Below are 23,791 nucleotides of genomic sequence, written 5' to 3'. Positions count from 1 at the left end.
AACATTTTGTTGGTCTATGTGCTACGCCCCTGACAGTAATATATTCTGACCCGGAACACCCGCTCACAAAGCCAGATGAGCCTATATAAGATACGGGAGAATCGGCCCGAGGCTTTGCGAGTCGGTGGACCGGGAGAGAATACGAGGGGAACACTTCGGGGGGGGGGGGGGGGGAGGGGTGGGGAGAAAACTGTTATCGAGTCGATATCCAGGGTGCTGAGACCTAAAATTTACTAAAACTGGCTGAATAATCAAGCAGGTTGTTCTTTAAACTGAGGGGCAAGGTCTGTGGGTATGCTGTGTATTCTCCCAGGCCATGCTGAGAATGCTAGGAAGTGCATTAATGCTAATTTTGGCTTTTGTGCGTGTTTTCCCTAGTAAGAATAGTATTATATGATTGTTACAAGAATGCTAATTTTAATAGAGCGTACCACAAAGTTTCTTCTTCATTTTTGGAAGCTCCACGGCCAGTTCCTCAAAGCCTTGAGTGGCAAATACACTTCCATGCTCACCAGCAATTTGTCGAAGAACTTCATGATTTATTCCTCTTCCAATGCCAACTGCTACTGTGTACAAACCAGCCACCTAAATAAAAGAACAAGAAAAATATTACATATTACTGTTCTCGAGATTCCATACATTAGTTATAAATGCGTCCTAATCCTGTCAACCTGCTGAAGCTGAGTCCAACGTCGCCTACAGTACTGTTCGTAAAAAGCGTTGTTTATTCTTCAATGTTCCTCTGCTACTAGCCTGAGAGAGCATCCAGTTTTTTCGGCTCTAGTTTGACCGGAAATACGTCTGCGGTTCGCAGGCTACTCTGCTACAGGCATCCCATAGAATCAGTTATATGAGACAAAGTCAAGTGCTCAACGTTGCGTCCGTTGGCGATCTTATCAGAATATTGGCAGCCAACACACACGAAGGAACTACGGGTGTATGTGTTCGTCGTTTCAATTCAAAATGGACAAGAAAGAAAGTGTAATATGCGAATTCTTAACGGATTTTAACAAACCGTTTTGTTGGGGTTTTAATATCGGCTCAACAATGTTTTATGTAAACATGTAATGTTGAGTTTCCGTGACCACTTCCAGGTCTGAAAATGGGTATGGATTTCAGAGGCCAAGTCTGAAAAAGGGATGAGGAAAATGACATTTTTTGGTCTGAAATAGGGTCAGGATTCGGAGAACCGGACGGCAACACCCCCACCAAGAATTCCCAGGTGTACCCCCCGGGGATGTTACTTCAAATACGATTATTATCTGAGACATAGCATTTGTGACAGGCGTCAAAGGGGGTTAGGAGAGGAGGGAAAGGAGATAATGATTGGGGTGAGAAACAAAGGAACCCCTCCCTTTTGCTTTTACTTTTGCTTTTTTCTACCCCTTCCCTCCCCTTCTTGCGCCTACCACGCAGCGCGCGGGAAGGAGGGTAGTTTAGGAATTTTTGAGTGGGGATGAGCCGCTGGGACCCTGGAAACCAACCTCGTCCCCAGGGCTTTTCTTTTTAAGGGAAAAGCCCTGGGGACGAGGTTGCCTGGAACCCTTAGCCTTCACAGCGGTCAAACGAGTGAAATTTGCAAAAGTTAAGCGAAATACTTCAAAGTTAAGGTTGCTACTTTCACTATCGAAAGTTTAGGGTATTACCAACATCCTGTTAGTTTACTAAACTTTTTAAAAGTTTACTAAAAAAGTTCTAAGTGATTGAAAACCGATGCTGACGTTATTATCGGTGCCATTTTCAAACATGATTCTCTTTTAGCGAGAAGCGTTTTCAGCGAAAAAAGCTCAAAATTTTGAGAAAAATGGAAAGATAGTTATGTTGACTAACCGATTTATAAATCTTTGCCCATTTTTCTCTAACTGGTAAATGAAATCCCAGCAATAAAAAACAAAAATAACGATTTAGACGTTTGACCGCGGTGGTCCCTTAACCTAACCTTAGCCTATACCACAGATAGTTCAGCTGAAGCTTGGTACCCTATACCAGACTAAACTCGCCAACCCCCCCCCCCCCCCCACCTCCCGTATCCTAGAGTAGCTGTTTTCCAGAAACTACTGAGATCACTAGCACAATTCAGCTAAAACAAACCCGATTTGATTTTTTTATATATTTTTGAGTGGCAATTCACGGTTTCCCTAGTCCAGACTAAAATCTTCAACCAATTGATCAGTTTCCTGAAAAACGATACCCTGTATCCTGATCTAGACCCAAACTCTCTGATTTATATACCCTATCCCCGAGTGAACTGCTTGAAAACCATACCCTTCACAGCGGCACATACCAAATAGCCCATGCGTGGTAGTATCCCCCACCCCCCTTCCCCTGGGTCATGTACGCTATCTGAAAGTTAACATGTGACTTCAATACCTTGGGGTCTCCGTAGAAGTCAGCAGAAAACTTCTCAAAACTAAAACGTTTGGGTAGACCTTGTGGTTTACCATCCGTTAGCACAATCATCACGTTTGGTTTGTCCGGGCGGTCTCCACCACTTGGTGTAAACAATCCATCTCTAGCTGCATTCATGGCAAGGTCAGTTCGCGTTTTATAAGCTCGATCTAAACTCATCTCTCCGATGCGCTTTTCAAGCTGATATTTGTCGTAGAATTCTTTGTCGTTTAGTTTAAAGTTAACGGAAGCTTTATTGTTGAACGTTATTAATCCAAAATGATCTTTGTCTGGGGCTGGGTTAAAGCTGTCCACAAGTTTCACAAGTGATTCTCTCACCAATTTCATTTGGTTTTTGTTAATGCTTTTTGATTTATCAACAACGAGGCCAATGTCGAGGCCAGCAGCGCATGGAGGAGCTGAAAAAATAAAAATAAGAAGCGCACAGTTTGTAATTGTCTGGACCCCAGATTATGGTTACGGTTATAGTTATGGTTATTATGGATAATGGTTATGGTTATTATTATGATTATGGATTATGGATTATTATGATTATTATGGATTATGGATTATTATGATTATGGATTATGGTTATGGTTATTATTATGTTATTATGATTATGGTTATTGTTATTATTGTCTGGAACCAGATTATGGTTACGGGGGAGGGGGCTACTTCAAAAATGTCGCGTGCCTCGTTCGGCTATGTTCTTTGAACTGCATCTCCCTATGGGCGATACTAAACAAAGAGGTGTCAGAAGAAGAAAATCGGTTTTCATGGGCATTTCTAACTCTGAAAGACGCAGTCAATTGCGGGTTTGTCGAACTCTTTTAAGTGAAGCCTGCGGGAACATTCATCGCTTCTCGCTCCTCACCGCTAAAGACGTTTCCCTGCTAGGGATCGACGGGTCCCCCGCGGCGAAGTCAGAGGAAAAACGCCTGCGGGAAGAGACGGCTGTTTTCGCAGAGCACGAATACTACTTCACAAGTGACAACTGAAACTTATATAGTCTTTTTACAATAAAATGAACCTGAAGTATGTACTTACTGCAGGGTTTTAGATTGCATTCTGTGATATCAGTATCTGGTCCTAGATCAACGCAGTTATCCCCACCGTATTGGGGTGAGGGATTGGTACAAGACCTTATCCGTGTTTTCGAACCATTTCCACAAGTTGCACTGCAGTCGGACCATTTGGTCCATTCAGTGTAATTCCCATCAATTGCTGAAATAAAAATGGCAAAAAAATAATTACCAAACTTTTTTTTCACTTCTTTCCGTATCCGAAATCTACTGAGATATCTACAGCTCGGCAAACTAAACCTTCCTCTCCTTTTCACACGACAGTAATCGTCGAAAAGAAAAAACGACTCTCTTGACAGAGGTATTGATTGCTTTATATAATCTAAAACTTTGACATGGCCCCTCTGAGCAGTGTGGCAGTTGTGAATTTGTTAAATTCCTTGTTCATATTTCAGCAACCCCTATCTCGCGTTGCTTTTCAGTGCCCTATCACCGGCAAACATCGGCTGGTGACCAAAAAAAATTATGTGTCATGAAACAGCGCTGGCAACGTTAATACGCCATTTCCGACTTGCCTAAAGCCTCTGTTTCAGAGCGATGCTAAGTACAAAGACATTGGTTTGAAAATGATTTCTTGTTCTTATGCAAATAAAACTAATTTCACAAGGTTTTAGACATGGCGTCGTTTTGAAAGTGAGAGTTAATGGCCTATTGCTTTTTACTTGTTGGTAGCACGTTTACTCACGACAAGGATTCGGGCTGCATTCCACAGTCGCAGAAGCGGGACCCAGTTCAATACAGCTCTTCCCACCGTGTTGTGGCGGGGGATTGGTGCAAGCCCTTACTCGTGTTTTTGAGCCCCCGCCACAAGTTGCGCTGCAATCCGACCACTTAGTCCATTCAGTGTAATTACCATCGATTGCTGAAAAATAAAAATAAAAAAGACATTATCTATGAAATATATTTTTTCATATAAGAAGAAGTGTTTTTAATTACCATACATTCTTACACATAATCTATTACGTAATGATAGCTACATGTATTTTTTTAAACCGACACAACGAAATGTACAGTCATTTGAGTGAAAAGCGTCAAAAGGCAGTTTTTTTGGGGCTCGATAAGTTTCAAAATCACACAAACGAAGGAAAAGGAAAGGCGGAAAGGAAAGAGCGGGGAGGAAGAAAGGAGGAGAAGAGAAAAAAGCAATGGTTGCAGTCTTAATGTTTAACATGGCTAACCGTTGGGCGGAAAAGGTCAATTTAGCGGTAATGTTTTCAAGAAAAAATCCGGCTAAAATTACAAGACACGAAATCAAGCAACCTCTGTTAAGCTTTTAGACAATCTCCGCTTTATTCTAAATAGATGTAAAGCATAATACTTATCAGAAGTAATTTACCCTTGCCCAGATGATTCTCATAATACATATTCACTCACGACAAGGATCCGTGCTGCAATTCACAGTTTGAGAAGCTGGCCCCAGTTTAGAGCAGTTTTTTTCCACTGTGCTGTGGTAAGGGATTTGTGCAGGTTCTTGTACGCGTCTTCGAACCCCCACCGCAAGTTTCACTACAATCGGACCATGTTGTCCATCCAGTATAATTACCATCGATTGCTGTAAAATAAATAGGGAGTATTACATGTATATGATATGTCCACTAAACGTTTCCAGGATCAAATGGTTGGAGAAATAGTACGACGGAATCTCCATACTCAACCACCTCCTATAGTGGACCAACAATGCAAACTGATACCAACAACTTTCTTAGTCAAAGCCCTATTATTACAGTATTATCAGAACCTCTCGTAAAGAACAAAACGGCTACCTCTCGTAATGGACCGCAAGCACTTTTTTAGGGTGACGGTTTTATTGTTCTCAATTGTTTTGAAGCTGTTGTAAATAATCACTTTACTCGTCGTCCTGCTCTCTGTGTTTGCTATGTGAACTACGCTACTTGAAAAATTCTAAAATCTTTTGGTTAAGAACGGAACTGTTCGTATCCCCCGTAACTTAGAAATTGCGTACAATAAATTTCCTCTCAAAAAGTAGATTTATCGGAACCTCTGCTCGGAAAAGACCCCTTGTAGTTCAGATTACGAGCAGTCTCTCACTCTCTGTTGGTCCTTCGAGCGAAACGCGCGAGACACGCAAATGGCCACGTGCGTGACTCAAGGCGCGTGACGGTAGGTAATTCAATTTTCGTTTGAGACCACCCCTCTTAAGAGGGGTTGGACTGCACTTAATATTGTATCGAAATGTGACCTTATATTATAACGAAACTATTCAGTTACTCACGGCAGGGATCCCGGCTACACTTCACCGTTTCCGTGTCTGGTCCTAGCTCAACACAGTTGTTCCCACCATGTTGCGGCGGGGGATTGGTGCAAGTCCTTATCCGGGTTTTAGAACCTCCACCACATGTTGCGGTGCAGTCGGACCACTCGGTCCATTCAGTGTAATTACCATCAATAGCTGAAAAATGAACAGAACCGGAATCTTCCATATAGCTAGCAATAAACATTGTGTGATTGCAAGTAGACAAAATTATATAGCACAATCATATTACTCACGGCAAGGATCTGGGTTGCATGACACAGTCTCAGAAGTGGGGCCCAGGTCATCGCAGTTCTTACCACCGTAACTTGGTGGGGGATTGGTACAAAATCTTGTTCTCGTTTTCGAACCGCCACCACAAGTTGTACTGCAGTCTGACCACTTTGTCCATTCAGTATAATTACCGTCGATAGCTGAAAGGAAAAGACACACGACCTCTTCGACTCTGCAATTAAATGATTTCAAAGTGAAGGAACTTGTTTTAAATGATTTACTTAGCAAGGGTATTTACTTACGGCATGGATCTGGGTTGCATTCAACTGTTTCAGAAGCGAATCCCAAATCAATACAGCTTTTTCCACCATTTTGAGGCAAGGGATTGGTGCAGGTCCTTACTCGTGTTTTCAAACCTCCAGCACAACTTGCACTGCAGTCAGACCATTTGGTCCATTCCGTGTAATTTCCGTCAGTTGCTAAAAAGAGGAGCCGGTATTTATTTATAAGAAGTCATATGTGTAAAAACTAAACGCAGGGAATAAAGCCACTCAAATCGCTGCAGAGAGGGAAGGCCGCAGCAATCATTACCTTATCAAGTCCTTAAGGTTGATCACTCGTGCATTTGTCGCCTGCAACATATCATTTTCCTTGTCTGTGATGAATTCTTAGCTAGGGCCGATGTCAGTATTAGTGTGTCATACATGCATGTTTCATTTCCCCCCCCCCCCCTTCAGCTTTATTTGGGAAAATAAACAGTGAGCAAAAAAGAAAAGAAAAAAATTACTTGTAAGTAATTGTGTAAAAACAATTTCGTCAAAATAGAAATTACAAACACTTACGGCATGGTCCTGTGTCACATTGTCTCGACTCTTGTGCAGGTCCAATAGTTTCCTCGCAGTCTTTTCCATCTGCCTTTGGGGGAGGATTTGTGCAGGTTCGTGATCGTATCTGGGCTCCACCTCCACATGTTGCACTGCACTCAGACCAGTTGGTCCATTCTGTGTAGTTACCTTGATCTAAAACATGCAACTGAACTTGATTTACAAAGTCCGTGAAATGTGGAGGTATAGGCCTCGTTAAAAATAAACACGTCATAAAGTGTCATAAACAACATTGTTCTTGAAAATTACAACAATTTTGAAAATCTGAACAGGACCTTTCATAGATAAGTTTGTTTTTTTCTGTTGTCCAGGGAAAAGCCTCGCGTTTCGACCAGTTCTACCCGCCTTTTCACCTGATAGTATCTGTCAAATTTGTCGTTTACCTTTGGTTAAGGCGTTCTTCAGTTAGTACGAGTTCGAGAATAAGATAGGAAACTTTTAACGTTACATTGTGATCATAGACGGGACATTATCTCAGTATCGATTGATTCAATTACTCGCTTAAGGCGTTTGGGGTACTCAACCGTATCACTTCTATACGTATCTGTCAATCTTACAAATTAAGGCGAATTATGAACTGAAATAAGGTCAGGGCGCCACTCTGACAATACGAAACTTACTGCAGGACTGTGTGTTACATTTCTGTGACTCCCTTTCAGGTCCGAGGTGCCGACAGTCCATTCCTCCGTTATGTGGGGGAGGATTGGTACAAGTTCTGTTGCGGTACCGGACCCCGCCACCACAAGAAACGCTACAAGATGTAAATGGGCACCACTCACTGTATCCACCATCAGTCACTAGAATAACAAGCAAAGTCGCGTCATTGGGAATTAGGGAGATTAAGCAACGATGACGACAGCAATGAGAACGGTAGGAAAGCAATTGGTTTTAGATTAGCAAAACAACAACTTTGCACGTGCATCACGCTTTTCTGGACATTTTCTTGCTTTCACTGCACGACCACGACGTGAAAATGACTAATTTTACGTTTTGTGGAGGACGTGAGCATAAAACAACTACGTTCTTTCTCTTTTCCTCAACCTCGATACAGTCTTTTAGTGTTAAACTCTAGAAAAAATTGCCACAATTTGACGAATTGAACGAGATGGAATAAGCGCGATAAAATTGGAAGCAGCGCGAATTCATTTTTTAGGTGACGTTTTCGTACCCGTCGCCGTCGTTCTTGCTTAAGGTCCCTAATGGACGATGACGACGGCAACAAGAACTACAAAAAAAGCAACAGGTTTAGATTAGTAAAACAACAACTCTGTACGTGCGTCAATTTTTCCTACTTTCTGCAATAACTTTTCCAAACCTGATTCGTGGGTGGTTGAACACTCAACACAGCTATTCAACTCGTTTTGCAGTAATTTTTTTCGTCCGTTTTAATTTACCTTTACGAGCTCCACAAATTGTGAAATTAGGCAATTTTACGTGAAGATAAGGCAAAGAAGTGTACCATATAGTCTGAACACGTGAAAAACTATTGTTTTTCTTATAAAGCCTATTTTTTTAAAGTTTTCTTTCCTGTCGTCGTTGTGGTTGCGAAGGCTCCCAAATAGAGGATAAATGGTTTGGTCCTTCGATATGCGTGGCGATTCATTAGTCATACAAACTTCGGAAGGATTCCCTTACTGTATAGTATGTAGCGGTTATTATGGAGTTTTTGGTTCCTTTTGACTTCCTTTTGTAATGAGAAAATGCCATGTCCTTAAATGCTACTTCATCAAAAGATATAGTGAAAATGTCCCAATCACATTTCTTTAGAATAAAGCGAGATCATCTAAAAGCTCAACAGAGCTTGCTTGATCTGTTGCCTAGTTATGTGCAAGAATTTGTGTAAATGATGGCATCTGGATGGTGTATTGGAAGAGGTGTATTGAAGGTTGATCGCTACATAGATTGATTGATTTACAAACTTCCGCCGATAAAATTATGAAGAAGGAAAAAGGTGTGGATGGGAGGACTCCAAATTCATCTGATTTATTTCTTATCCTCTTTAAAAACTGTTAAAATTGTGTATTGGAATCCTTTAAGGAAGGGCCTCACATGGGTCCAATTTGCACCTGTTATGGAGGTTCAGTCGTTCCTCAATGATATACTGTTTAGAACGCAAGGTATTGGTCCGTTCTCAATTGTCATGTTACTACCCTTTGTGTTTATCATAAACTGTCACATGTTTTAGTACATTTGGATGACAGTGTAAATAGGAGGGATTACAGTCCGATGCATTTTTTTTTGTTTTTAGGTAGATACGCATATAACTCAGTGGGGGAAGCTTATAAGCAGCAGTTTACTGTTTAACCCTTTAAACCCTAAGAAAAAATTAAAATTCTTCTTTTTCACCCCTATTCATTTACTGTAGAAGTATAGTGGGGAGAAGTTGATCAAGTATCAAGCAAATACGTCTGGTGTGATCATGTCCTAAATCCTCATAACCACTCTGTTTTACAAAGCATAGCTATTACAACTGAGGAGAAATCTGATGCTGATCACTCTTAGAGTTTAAAGGGGTAAGGAATGTCAGGGATTGAGTTAAGCTTAATGAGTAAGAGCCCGGGAGATTCCTCTTTTCGTGTTACCGCATCTGCATGTTCCACATTTCCGTGTCTCTATGTTTGGTCCCAGGTCATCACAGTTCCTCCCACCACAGCACGGCAAGGGATTGGTGCAGGTTCTTGATCTAGTCTGATACCCTCCACCACAAGTCACACTGCATTTAGTGAAATTGGACCACTGTGAATATCCACCGTCAACAGCTAAGGAAAAGTATACTTTTGATCAACATATGATAAAGTTTTCACTTTTTTATAATTCTGACAGTAGAGGCTGTTTATGCTTGACACTGAATTAAGTAAAACGTTTCCTGATTGCCATTGCCAGAACCAGTAGAAAATGAAACACTTTGGAGCACAAATTTAATTTACTTGTAATATCACATATTGCCATCATGAGAATTTTCTGTCTGTTCTTCATAGAACAACAAAGGCATGCAAAAATCACAAAATTCGAAGGAAATCTAGGCTTTCCGGGCATGATGTGAATGGCTGACAAAGCGATAAAGACTGTAAGTTTATTACATTGGAGGATGGGAGTAGAGTATGCATTGCCGGACTACAGAGAAGTACAGTCACTGAAAGGTTAAATAACGAAGCTTGATCACAAAGGGTGAAAAGCCCATTTTTAGAAATACCATAATACTCTAAAAATCTGCAGGGCCATCCTGGCTACGGTAATTATTCTAATTCTCTATTGTTTTAAAGCATGACCTAATGATACTCAGAATACATGCATCATGTAGTTAGATTACTCTATGATGAATGGAAACCAGGCCTTTGAACCCAACAAAAAGACAGTAACTTAGCTAACCTCAGCACTGCGGCGTTTTTATGCAAGTGAAGTTAAATATTAGAGGAGTTGATGCATATTACTTGGTATGAATTCTCGCGCGAACTTAATTCTGTGAAATTGGGAAGCCACAGTTCGCGATTTTTAGGAGATACTGAACCAAAGTATTTTAATTTTTACGATTTCCTCCTGTTTAGGGTCTTTTTATTAAAATATTAAGACAATTTGTTTTTACCAGACAACTCAATGAAGATAAGGTAGTATTTGTGAACACTAAGGAATCCCATTTTTAACCCAAAACAATAGGCAGCTTACTGGTTTAAAAATGAGATCGAAACATTTTACTACTGCTACATTGAAGTTCTTTTATTTCAGCCATGTTTACTTTGAATAACCTAATTTAAAATATATTTTACCACGCTGTTGAAATTAATAGATTCTCTAAGATATTTACTGGCATTTTAACATTATTACATGTAGGCTAGGGTGAAGTAGGATCACACTAGGGAATATTTTTCCAGACTGGTCCTTTTAGTATTGGCCGTCGTTTTGTCGTTTACATGCAGATGCGTGAATCCCAAACAAAGTCAGCCTGGTTTCGTCGCGTATCTGAGAATTTTGAATACGAATTCTAAAGTGAATACTTTGTGTCGGAGTCCTGTTCAATCCGCACTGATATCTTGCGACCCTTTCGCCTGCGATCATACAAGTTTGCGGTAATACAAAATGGCGGATGTTACAGGTAAACTGCTTGGTAACCGTTTCTGCATAAATGTGCCGGTTTATAAATGTGTGCAAACGGTTGCGAATCAAAATAAGTTTTTTTTAGTATAAAGACCAGCTAAACCGAACACCCTAAATGTAATAAATCTGGAAATATTCATGATTCTGAAAAAAAAAAACTTTTCCAGTGAAACCCAAGCCTAACTTTCACTGTTTCTATTCTTCGCCGAAACATATAAATAATTACAAACAACAAAATGAACTTTGAGAAACTGCTAAATCCATGGACTGTCATTTTGTATTTGCTTTGTTACTTTTAACTTATTTTCCTGTTCTGCGGAGTTTTATTTATGTTTCAATTAGTACTAGTGAGGTGGAGGTTCTCACTGTTCGCCTTTTGACACATTTTGAGAAACCGAACTCCTTTAACCTTGACTCATTGACAGAATGAAATCTCTCTCTCTCTTCTCCAACCGGCAACAGCCTGGTCAAACTGGTTTACAGTCGAAATGTCAGTGCAGCTAAAATTCGATTAAAATATTAAAACATAACATGTCACCATTCGTTTTTGGTTAACATTTCGTCCCACTGGTCTGACGAAAAAATGTAATATGGGTTAATCTCCTTCATCTTTAAATCAAGGGGTGCTCTTATGATCGACGACAGAGAGATGTCCTCTTCCGAGGGAAACCAATTCGCTTCCATGGCATCCCAATCCTCTGGGGAAACGAATGAAGGAGTACAGGTTGTATCGACATCTACTTCGCGTTCCAGTTGCGCTGAAAAGCGATTTAAAGTTCTACAGGGATCTATTTGTACAGTCATTTCTTCCAGGACCCGTTCGACGTCCATTCGCGCCTTCATCCGCTCCATTGTGCGCCGTTGTCCCTCCCTGCGAATTTCATGGCGGCGGTAAATGTAGGGGTCTACCTCATTTTCGACTGAGTTACTGTGCATGGGTGACTTGGATTTAGGAGGCGTGAGTCGACCAAGCGGCTTCAGCAACTTGAGACCGGGGTTCTGCTTAGGACGTGGCTTCCTTCGGGCTCGTGGGGCGGTTATCTGATGCGTCTGATTGGTCTCCCAACGAACTCGAGAAGCAGCGACGTACTCCTGGATAAGCTGCTGAACGATAGGAGATGACTTATCTAGGTGGTATAACGTGGCGATGTGGGGCTGCTTTCGAGCCCGCGCACGCCATTTCTGTTCCCGCACTTTGTCGGGATTAGCTCGTTTCCACTTTCTCACGTTGGAAACCACTTTATCCGCATCCCTGTAGGGCATGATGACCAACACTGAGCTGCAACTTCATACGAGAAGACTATAATAACTACTTTGCCCCATGTGATCCCGGTTATTATGTGCCAATAGCGGGGGTATGCTCATGTTAATTTATAATTTTCCGATCACCGCGCCAAAAACATACCCCACATGTGTCAAAATAAAGTCTAGTCTTAAAAAACAAACTCTTGATCACGCTGGTCATAAAATGTCATAAAATGTCTTAAATTCAACTCCTGTAAAACTATTTCATCCTTTTGAGTTGGGCATTTGAGGCGTTTCGATACAGTTTTTAAAAGGCCATACCGATATTTTTCAATCGCCTTAAAAGTGGTTTTTTCCTTGTCCGATCGCTACAAAATTTTCGCCAGTAATTGGCTATGGATTGAAATTTGTGAAACTGTAGTTTTAAGTAAAATCAATATTACTATGACCACAATAAACAAAAAAAAATGAAATTAATAAAAGCCGAATTTTGCGTGATCTAGACCAGCTACTGCAAATCCAACACTAGGAACTTAAAGTTTGGTGTTTAGCAAACAATCTCCTTAAGAGGTAAAAAATTCGGTGTATTTGAATTCGACTTAATCGAAAATTTTCAGTAGCCGTGATAGATTATTTAACCCTTTCCCTGCCAGAGTGCTTCATGGAGTTTTGTAAGGTGACTCTAACTTTTGAGTCTGCAGACCAAATCCTATGATGTGACCATCCAAATGAAAGCTATCTGCCTGTATGGTCACATGATTCTATTTGTTTGTCAGAATTCTAGAAAATGAAATTTGGAAATTTGGTCGAAATTTGCCTTTAGCCACATTTGGCAGTGAAAGGGTTAATAAAAACGTTATAAAGGACTCAAATTATACTTAAGTAGCGTTATAATTCTGCTAATATCATATTTACAGATGTTACAACAAGAATAATTTCAAACTGGTAGCCTTTAATCAATGTTCAAGACTTGTTAGAGCTTTTTCAAGGTGAACAATAGCCTCAGTACGACGTTTAATGGCCTGCCCCACTTGACAGTACCAACGTCATTGTACTAAAATCCTCGCGTTTCACTTAGTTTTAAATAGAGTTTAAAAGGGTTGGATAGTTAAAAAATATTGAAGAACCATCCAACTTCCCCCTATCACCTATAGGGTGCATAAACGATCAACTCTGATCCACCAACCGTAGAAAGCTCACTTGCTCTGTTACCGTACTTTTTTCTTTTGAGATCTGGAAGCCGATGATTATACAAAATACAATGAATTTAGGAAATATGTTTAAACATACATTTTAAACCAGTTTAAAAAACAATTTCTTTTTCCAGAAAGTATGTGGGTTAGGGCAACTTACCTCGCGTAGTACTAAATGTATCGATTTTCATTTAGGCACAATTTGATTTTAGAGAGTATCAAAGTTGGCAATATTTGGAAACTCATGGTATTTTTCGCGATGGCCCATTAAAAGTAAGACCTGTTTCAAACGTTGTACTACTGCTGTACCGACCTTAATTCATAAATTACAAATATATTAGAAAACATTTTAAGACCTTTTAAAAGTTCAATAACCTGCTTTTCATTTTTAAGTTTTGATTTCCCCAGCAGCTATTTTATTCGACTGAATTAGATTCGACGTTTGGAACCAAGTCGTGGTAGAGTCGTGCTAGAGTTGTGGTGAAGTCGAGCCAGCTTAGAACTGCGGTAGCACGACGTATGAAACGGCCTACAATGAAAATGGTTGGAATCATTATAAGTTCCTGGAAAAATGCCAACCTACCCCTCCCCTAAACCAACATTAACACCTTCTTCTCACTTAGGGCAAAATGTTGGCTTAGGGGTGGGATAGGTGGGCATTTTCCCAGCAACGTATGATGAGTTGAACATACGACATGGAAACGAGTTGCATGTTTGATATTCCACCGCTGGTCCCAGGCCAGTGCAAGCTTTGCCACCGCTGCTCGGTTCAGGATTGTTACACAGTCGCGCACGTGTCTTCACTCCATTGCCACAAGTTGAATTGCACTCAGAAAACTCGCTCCACGAAGAGTAATCACCATCGATTGCTGTAGAACAAAGAAAGTTAAAAGTGTGTCTGTGCTAACTTATACCTTCAAAGTAATTTTACGATTTTGTTTGAACAGCTCATCGCTTCTTCTCAGGGATAGGACATGTGTCTCAGCAGCTCAGGACCGAGCTGAAATTATAACTAAGTATATCCAGTTATCTTTTCCGATACTACGAACTCTAAAAAAGGATTCGTTTTTGGTAATTTGACGATGTTTGATTTATTTTCATAATACAGTCTATTTTCATCTTTACATTTCAACGCCAAAGGTATGCACACATAGTTCAGATATAGAAAGACAAAGTAATTTTTTGAAGAGGTGAAGATCACGCAAGATTTTCTTTGATTCTAAAGAGAGTCAATGAGTCAATAGACAGAGCTGAATGTACCTAAAACATCTCTAGCTACTCATTGCTACTTAAGACTCGTAAAGTTGACTCACCTTGTGATTTCCCTTCAACTGCAAGAAAAAAAAAAGACAATAAATCATTCATCTTGGCACAACGGGGCAGAACAAAGGATCCTTCACAGTAATTTTCAGGGAGTTACAATAACTCCTCTAGTGGGACTAATTTAACTCCTTACAGTAGAGTTATTTTTGGGGAGTTATTTGAACTCCAAAAAGGAGTTTAAAGAACTCATTTTCAGGAGTAAAAGTGACCCCAGATATTGAGGAGTTAAAATAACCCCCAAAAAGGAGTTATCCTGTAGCTAACTTTCAGAGTTAAATTAACTCCAAAAAGAGTAAATACAACCCATGTAAGGAGTAAAAGTAACCCCATTTCGGAGTTATTTTAACTCCAGACTGGGAGTAAAAAGAACTCTTTTTCAGGAATAAAAATGACCCCAAATTCGGAGTTAAATTAGGAGTTAAAATAACCCCAAAAAAGGGGTTATCCTGTACCCAAAATTTTTACTCCATTTTTGGAGTTATCGTAATAACTCCCTAAAAATTACGGTGTTGAGTTCGAGAGACTATGGAATTGCCACGTAGGTAAGTTCTTGTTCGATCTTGTACTCGAGGATAAAAAGTTTATGTGATCCCTCGGTTTCAGAGCATTATGTTGATTACTGAGAAATCGTCTGGTCTATTGAGTGCAATAAGAATGTTTTTTAACCAACGATGGAAACGTATTTGGTAGGTATATGTCAGTATTAGCTTCAGGGGCACCCAACGACCGAATGTTTCCAAATACGTCAGAAGTGTCTCAAATGGTTCGCTTTGTGCTTTGGAGGAAAACTATTTATCTGTTCGAATATCTTAGGGGAAAGTTGGCCATTTCGAAAGTTTTAGGTGGCTTTTTCGTCTCACTCGAAACTGTTAACTATCCTGATTGTTTCGATTGAAAGTTCGAGGAAATGGAGTAGCCGTCCTGTTATTAGAAAACTCTAGGGGTGCTTTGCCTGTATGCCGAAATTTTCAGGAGACGTTATTTTTAGCAATTTTCCCAATATCTTGGTAATTAAATGTGAAGAACAAAACCTTCGAAAATCATAGGTAACAAAGTACAAAAGCGCGGAATGTCTTGGGCGAAAGGAACGGTTATCCAGAAATTTTAAGCCTTTCTCGAGGTTTAGAATTTTCTAGGCAATATTTGCTCCTTCGAACAATTATTTTACAGAAAAAAGTCGTTGGGTGCCCCTGTAGCTAGGCTTCCTCGTATTTGACCTGGCAATGAGAAATATGTTATTGAAGCAATTGAAGCGATTAGGGCTCAACCGGAAAATAAAAATAGGGAGGTGAGGTATGTAGAATATTAGCGTGGCGTTCATCGGGTTTGCTGTGCTGGCGGCAAAAGGAGACGGATAGAGCACTTTGGTGAACAGTTTCAAAACAGTTGATAGGGTATATCGTGACTTACCTATAAATAGAAGAACAGTCAATGTAGTGAAGAAGTCTTGGATGCTCATAACTGGTAGCAACACTGAAACTTAGTAAGGAGATGGTTAATTGATTTTTTTCCCTTAACAATCAACCCTCGCTTCTTGGGTGAAAGCCCTAATCATGTAGTCAGGTTTCAATATTTTACCCCCTAGTTAGATAAAAAGAAGCTCGATCAATCATATAAATACTACTAAGACGTCACTCTAGTGCCACTGTTGCTTTAAATTACGTTTATATGGTAGCATTTCTGATGCTTTTTAAGGTGTTAGAAGCTCCAGAGTCTGTGTTTGAAATATGACTATGGAATATACTGAGCTGTACCTCCCTGTGCTTAGGTCTCAAGTGGGACAATTGAAGAGAACCAGCTACTGAGGAGCTTTCTCTTGGGAAACTGTTTCTATTGTATACAAAGTATTCCTTACCATAAAACTGCGTGTGGATGAAATTCTAAAGTGTTGCCATTCAATTTGAAGCTGATAAGGAGTACTAAAAGATTGTTATTGAAATTGAGTCTTTCATGGAACAACTGTGTGGCAGTGCGGGAATTCTTCTGTGCGTTGCTGAAATTCACCTCATGTGAGTCTTATACAATATGAATAAAAATAGTAGTAAATCATATCGAGGAAAGAACATTTTTTTGACAAAAAATAACCCGTAGGATTTCCGCTTTTATACTACTAGATGAGAAATTTCGGCAATTTGATTGGCTTAGAGTAGTGGTATTTCAGCTTAATTTGAAATACCTACATGTGAAAATTACAAACCTTTTGCGGGTAGTAGTATAAAAAAAAAATTACAGTTTATAGAACGTGACAAAGCTCTTTTTTTCCCGAAGAATTTCTTGAGTTTGTTAAATAAATTGATTTTTTAATGGATCTTGTTTTATAACTTATCATTCTATCAAAGTTTCTCTGTCGTCATAGATAATAGAGAAATATGGTGTCTTTTATATGTCACTGAAACAAGAGAAAATGTATCAAAAATTCTGCTCGTGAAATAAAAAGTAATTGGTCCAGCAATTGCACGGGTATTGTCTGTTGTTCACGATTACATGCGATTGGGGGCCAAACATTTTAAAAATTAAGACGGAATCCATCAGGAAATTGAGTAACTTAAATTTTCAGTGGACAAAAACCTTGTACCAGAATAATTTGAACAATATCGCATTCTTTTTAACATTTTTCAAGGGATATAGATGTAATTAGTTATCCGTAATAACACCAAAGAATATTTGTTATGAGAGCCCGAGAAAATAGATGTCAAATTGCACAAAATGACATCTTACACATGAAATTTTCAGAATTTTACTTGTGTTTTCACAATTCTTGTGAAATTTGACATTTATTTTCTCGGGCTCACGTGACTTGGTGTTATTACAGTCACCAGATAACTAAGACCCTGTTTACATGGAGTGGGGGACCCCGGTCTAGTGGGGTAAGTTTCTTTTGTTTTGTTTCCCCCAGAGCGTGAAAACAAAAGAAACCAACCCCACTAGACCGGGGTCCCCCACTCCATGTAAACAGGCCCTAACTTTATCTATTGCCCTTGAAAAATGTAAAAAAGAATGCAATATTGTTTAAATTATTCTGGTACAAGGTTTTTGTCCATTGAATATTGAAATTACTCAATTTCCTGATGGATTCCGTCTTAAACATTCATATTTCATAGAAAAACAGCTGGGAAAACGATAAAGTAAAAAAATGGAATCTAGCCGGATTTTTTTAATTTTAACAAGAAAACATTAAACCCCAAGAACCGTGCATTTTGAGGGACGGGCGTTCCATCCATTGGATAGTCACCAAGAGGCTCATCACCATACCTTTGTCAGGTAAATTTTGCAATGATAACTGGGGTTTTTTGTGAATGTATCAGCCTGCTTTGAAAACGTTTGAGATGGAAAGGAAAGTGGTAATTAAATGGGCTGTGTCACGCTATTAACTATCTTTTTAAAACGTTTTAACTTGTCTTCGCATCAACTGTATTTCAAAATTAATGATCCAGTATTTTTACTTAGTATTGCACTATTTTAGGCATTGAAACTCTTTCTTTTTGTCTGTTGCTTCTGACGACAAGGATAGACATGGATTGAGAATTGAAGACGTGAAAATGATGAAAATAAATGGACTTCCTTTATCGAGTTTTAATACTATGCTTGCAAGCATGGCCGAGGAAAAATGATTATGGTTGGTGCTCCCTGACGAAATTTGTTTGATGTCTCAATAACTCTACTGAGGCAAAAAGTAATGAATTCAGCACAGAATTAACCTAAAAGAGTAATAGTCTAGCATCATAGGACATAGAAACATGAAAACTACGAGTAAAGAGGTGAGCAGAAGTAGCATAGATGGAAGATAATTGGACATATACTAAGACAGGACCAGAACAGCGACTGCAATATAGGAATGACTTGGGCACCAAAAGGAAAAAAAAGAACAGGAAGACCAAAAACCACCTAGAGGCGAATGGTGGAAAAAGGAAGGGCAGAAGCAGGATGGCGATCGTGGGGGGAAGTGAAGACCGTTGCGGCTAACCGAGATGCGTGGAGGAACTCTGTGAAGGCCTTATGTGCCACGAGCCGCGAAAAGGATAGGTAAGGCGAGGTGATAGCTCCTTTAAGGAGAGCGAGTTGCCGAAGAGCGTCTTTCATGTTCTCGCACGTCGTGCTTCCCTTGTTCCTTTGCCCTTTAAACTCCTGCCACACAAGCTGTTAATGTTAAGGTTATCGAGCGCTTAGAAGCAGTGCTTCCAATCACGTATCAGGTCTTTTGGAGCAATTAATGTCGAAGAACGAAGTAGAAATTGGTATTTTCTATCAAATTTTGGAGAAAGGAAGATAGGAAAACTACAAATTCCTCTGCGTTAATTAATTTTCCTAGGGTGAGCAACAAAAATGAATTTGCTAGACTATCAAGTAATTACAGCCGTACTGATATCTACTTAACGTCAGGAACTGTAATATCTAAAAAGGATTGTTCCCTGGTTAGTAGATTGGTTCTATTCAGCAGTATTAAGATAGCCAGTGTAAACTTTCTCGACACTAATGACTCACTGATTGGGGTTATTTCTAATACAAAACATGAATATGGTCAAGCAACATTTAAAAGCATAAAGGCTAAGTACAAGGGAAACGGGTAATTACCACTATCAAGGCTCTGTGAAAGACCTGTTAAATTCGCCAACGATAAAATCTACTTTCTTGCTCTTCGTGATACTTAAGGTAAAATGCTCTGAAAATATCAACCGTGAGCAGATGTTGTAGATCAGGTAGTTGCTATAACTACTGAAAAACTCCGCGACTTATGCATTATATCGAGTGCTGTTGACAGAACGGAAGTTAAACATACCTATAGTTCATATTTTATTCAAGTTATGGGACTTGTAAGATAAACCTTATTGTAGTTGGATGCAGTTAAAAGAGCCATTGAGCGACGAATTGTATTAGAGAAAAGGTATTGATTGTTAAGCAAATTCTCCTCGTCCATACCATAAGAAATGAATGAAGACAGCAGGGAAAAAATAACTGTTGATAGTAGAAAGTGTTAGCATATTTAAAGAGGAAGGAGGAAGAAGCACATGTCCACACAGTTTATCGTAGAAATGTACCGCATTACAGTACAAAGCATAAAGCACCGTAAACTAATGTCGACAAATAAGGTAATAATTTGAAATTGTCAATACTATAATGTGCCTAAAAACATACGAGAAGAATATTTCCTAATCGACTTAAGCGTATAAGAAAAAGCAAAGTTTACTCCTTTAAAAAAGTAGGAAGATACTTTCAGGCGCGGATGTAGGGTAAATACTGACCGATTTTCTAAACGAGCGCCGAGAGCGCAAGTTCTAGTGGGGTGCGGGGTATGCAGCCCAGTGAATTTGTTTGGATCTTTTCTCCCTAAAGTCACCTTTCTTGGGTTTCTGAGTCATTCAGTCAGGATATTGGCCAGATTTTAACTTGGAAAGTGTTTTTCATTAAAAATATATATTAATTATGAAAAAACTGACCGATTTTCGTAAAACGGTTGAAACTGGTGTGGATCCAAACCTGACTTTTGTCGGCTCACTCTTTCGAAACGACTAAATTTGCCCTTTTCCTCTATTCGAGACTGTTAATGGATCAATAAGGGTAGCGAAAATTTTTGCCTCTATGAGGGATGTCACGGTTTTAAAGGGATGTACGGTAGCTTGATATACAGTGTCGAAAGCGGAAATAGAACGTTCACTTTAAAACAAAAATATTTATTTGCTATAATTTGTTTTTCTTCAATTTTCGTCTCCCAACGCTGAGAACATAGCGTAACCACAAGACAAGAGACACAGTGTTTGTTAAGTTCATGACATTGCATTTATTCAGACCAGTGATTTAACAGCTAGGGATGAGCAAAATATAAGTTGCCAACACGTCATCTTTTCTTGAAAGCCATAAATGCGACTCCAAACATGGTCAAAGCTGTCATGGCGGCCATGGCTGCAAGCAGTGGAAGGTTGTCTCCGGCTAGAAAAAAGGAAATAAGACAGGAAGAGAAAAAATAATCAGTGGAAAGGGTTTTAAAATCCGTGTCTTTCTAGTTTAACAGCAAAATCATTTATATTGTGGGCTGTTCAATGGATCAGTTATTCAAAACAGGAAGTGATCGTAAATACGTGCTGTTTGTTGGGCAGTTCCATTGAAAAACATAGTACAGTTTAATTGTCCGCTTTAAAGCGCATGACAGGATGGCAGGGATCAACTTCAAGTGTCTGGACTGTCTGTTAAGAGGAAGATGACTTTCATGAAAAACATTTCGAGTGTATAATACCTGCAGTATCGACTTTGCTGCCAATAGCGAGATTATTGTCTAGTTCCTTGTATTCCTTATTACGATCTAGCGTCATTGGTCCTTGCACCAAGGAATATATCTTGTGATGTTGGACTTCACGTCTGAGCCGAGGTTTCTTTTCACATCCTCGTGCACATCTGGATTGCGGATCAGTCGCGTTACAGATGATCACGTGACAGTGCACAAAGACAAATGGCTGATCCACAAATTCAAAGGCTTCCAAACCAAATCGAAAGGTGCCCGTAGGTGAAGAATAGAGTTCCAAGGTATCATCAACTGGACATCTGGCAAAAAAAGTAGTGTTCATGTGAACAGTGGCTTCGATTTAAGATATTTAAGTATCACATTACGGAATATTTTGAGATGCTGAGGCAGCGCAGAAGGATTTTTTTCACGCGCGAGAGTGGTTTGAGTATGATAAGAGTTACCTGACAAAATTTTAGGCGAACAGGTTCTTAAAAAACACGGTTATATAGTTGTGAGTTCTTTTTGTATTTGGGTTCTAGCCTGATTTATTACGCAAAATGAGTTAATTGTCTGCAACACGTTTTTATTAAAAAACAAAGACAGCGAGGACAAAAAAGATCTTTCCTTACCCATTATCCATTATGAAATGCTTCTTCGGGTTTTTCTGATCAGGTGTTGGTGTGGCAAAACATTTTTTAGCCAAGATCGACAGCCCCTTGTCTTTGCTCTGAACTTTGGCTTGGAAGAACATCAATTGTCGGAGTTTAAAGGACAATGGGTAGTCACTTGCACTATATGATTTGACGAATCTGGAATCACACGAAACAAAACGGTTAAGTCTTGCCGTTGTCGAAATCAAAGTAGTATGTTCAGTTTTTGCGTCATGCACGAGATATCAGCTTCCTGGCTTTGAAAAAAAGATGAATATTCTGTCCTATCTTGATCGCATTTCTGAGAAAACTCAATTAGAAGCAAGTTTTGGCCTGAAAGATGTCGAGTTCCCTACTTTTACAATACACTTATTCAAAGCCGTAGGATATGTGGAGAAGTCTCATTTCGAAATATAACGGTTTGATAAAGCAGTTAGTTTGAATGCAGTTTCGTCTTTCTGAAAATGTATATATTTAAATTGCTATAAACTTCAAACCTTTTATTGTGGAATAATTCCAGTACAATGGTGAAATTTCCTTTTCCTTTCTCCGAGAAAACCAGCTTTCGGTTTTCGGGCCTCATTCCAACGGCTGTGGCTGTTCTTTTATTAGAATAGTAACAACTGAATGGAATCTCAATTTCCCTGACACGGGTAATGATGTCATTATTTTTCAGCGGAATCTCCAGCACAGTGTTGCTATATACAATGGAAGACTTGGTGTGTCTTCGTGTTGTGTTGCATTTCGTCAGTGCTGTTGTCAGAGTGAAATGTGTGGCATTCTCGGTTGCTCCGCAGTTTGGGTCCAGGAGACGAACATGCTCTCGGTCCATTCCTTTGAGAATGAGCTTGGGGATAGTGATGGACATCTTGTTTTGAAGGCAACGGACGAGCACACCTTTTGCTGAGGAAAAAATGTTTAAACCATTTAATAGGAGTTGATCACCCCAGTCTGGGTTGATCCCTGGTCTACCAGTAGGTTATACGGTGGACGATTTGCTGGAAATTTATAATAATAATAACAATGATAATAATAATAATAATAATGACGATTTTATTAGTCTTACTTTCAGGAGGTGGCTGTTCACTAACTAATGCCCTGACTACAGTATATTATTACAAAAAATCAAGCCGATTTTAAATTAAAAATGATAAATACAATAAATTAACAATAAGTACAAGAGGTTTGATAAAAAATATGTACAATTAAAAGACATTAAGGTTAAAAATAATAATAATTAAATATAGGCTAATAATAATCTCAGCAGAGTAGGAATTTCAATCATGGCTACATCCCCGCTCTGTTTTGAGTTTTTGTCGGTGTCGTATTTATGCCTTGCGAATATATTTCTTTAAATTAAGATCAGCTTTGTAGATACGTTCAATACGTTTACTTTTTGTATATTTTGTTGATCAGTTCCTCTACATTTTGCCACATATTCATTTTCGGTCCTTTGCAGTTAATGTTTATGAATCACTATAAGATTATCAGTAATGGCGGATAAAGTTACAAGTGTGTCAAGCGAAGGAATTACAAGCTTATAAGCAAGATCAAATACTGTACTAAGTTCTGTAGATGATTCTTAACAACAAGAATTTCCCAAGAAATCATGTCAAGTAATCTGTAAGTTTAATACATTTTCACGCTTACTAGCAGCCGGAGAAGACAGGAAAGACCCCGGGAAGCACCTAAGTTCTCTTCTACCCTTTTCGACAATTAAATCAGTTCTTGCATTTTCGAAATTTTCTTTCAATAATTTTTTTTAACAGAAGTAACAACCATTCAATGAGCTACTAGCTGCTGATATTGGACACATGTATATCAGGGAAAGGTATGTTTGGTGTTTACCTTCACAAGTATGGTTGTCTTTAGCCAATGAGAGCTCTGCGTCTAGGCATGCGCACTCGTAACTGCCGGGTGTATTTTCACAGTCGTGAGAGCATCCGCCATTCTGTACAGCACATTCATCGATATCTAAACAGAAATATTTAAAATTTATGAATATATTTAGATGTTTTTTTTAAAGTTAGTGGGCAAGAGGACTGAGTAGGGAAACGCGTGCTTCAGTAAACAGGCATTATTTTTTTGGCGAACTGCCAAAACTTCGACTCAAATGTGTCTGAATAATGACAAAAATTACCATCCATTTATTGGAAAAGGGAACCGATAGCTTCAAGAGCAAACTTGACACTCTAACGCAAGATTTTCAAGCACTGAAAATGAGGCTAGAAA

The 23,791-nt window shown here is 39.2% G+C and overlaps 1 protein-coding gene and 1 pseudogene across 1 annotated transcript; both read right to left on the bottom strand.

Annotated features, from left to right (window-relative positions):
• Positions 1-417: 417 nt before the first annotated feature.
• Positions 418-16,151, bottom strand: LOC140932109 (coadhesin-like; annotated as a pseudogene).
• Positions 16,152-20,525: 4,374 nt separating this feature from the next.
• Positions 20,526-23,706, bottom strand: LOC140932108 (ZP domain-containing protein-like). The gene is made up of 6 exons (XM_073381763.1): positions 23,700-23,706; positions 23,408-23,533; positions 22,057-22,462; positions 21,539-21,718; positions 20,922-21,226; positions 20,526-20,617 (listed from the first exon to the last, which is right to left on the bottom strand). Exons 1-6 carry the CDS (start codon positions 23,704-23,706, stop codon positions 20,526-20,528), a joined length of 1,116 nt encoding a protein of 371 aa, XP_073237864.1.
• Positions 23,707-23,791: the final 85 nt, after the last annotated feature.

Source organism: Porites lutea, chromosome 3 (genome assembly GCF_958299795.1).
Source record: "Porites lutea chromosome 3, jaPorLute2.1, whole genome shotgun sequence".
Taxonomy (NCBI): Eukaryota; Metazoa; Cnidaria; class Anthozoa; order Scleractinia; family Poritidae; genus Porites; species Porites lutea.
The sequence above is the reverse complement of the archived record's forward strand: the minus strand, read 5'-3'. Positions and strand labels throughout refer to the sequence as shown.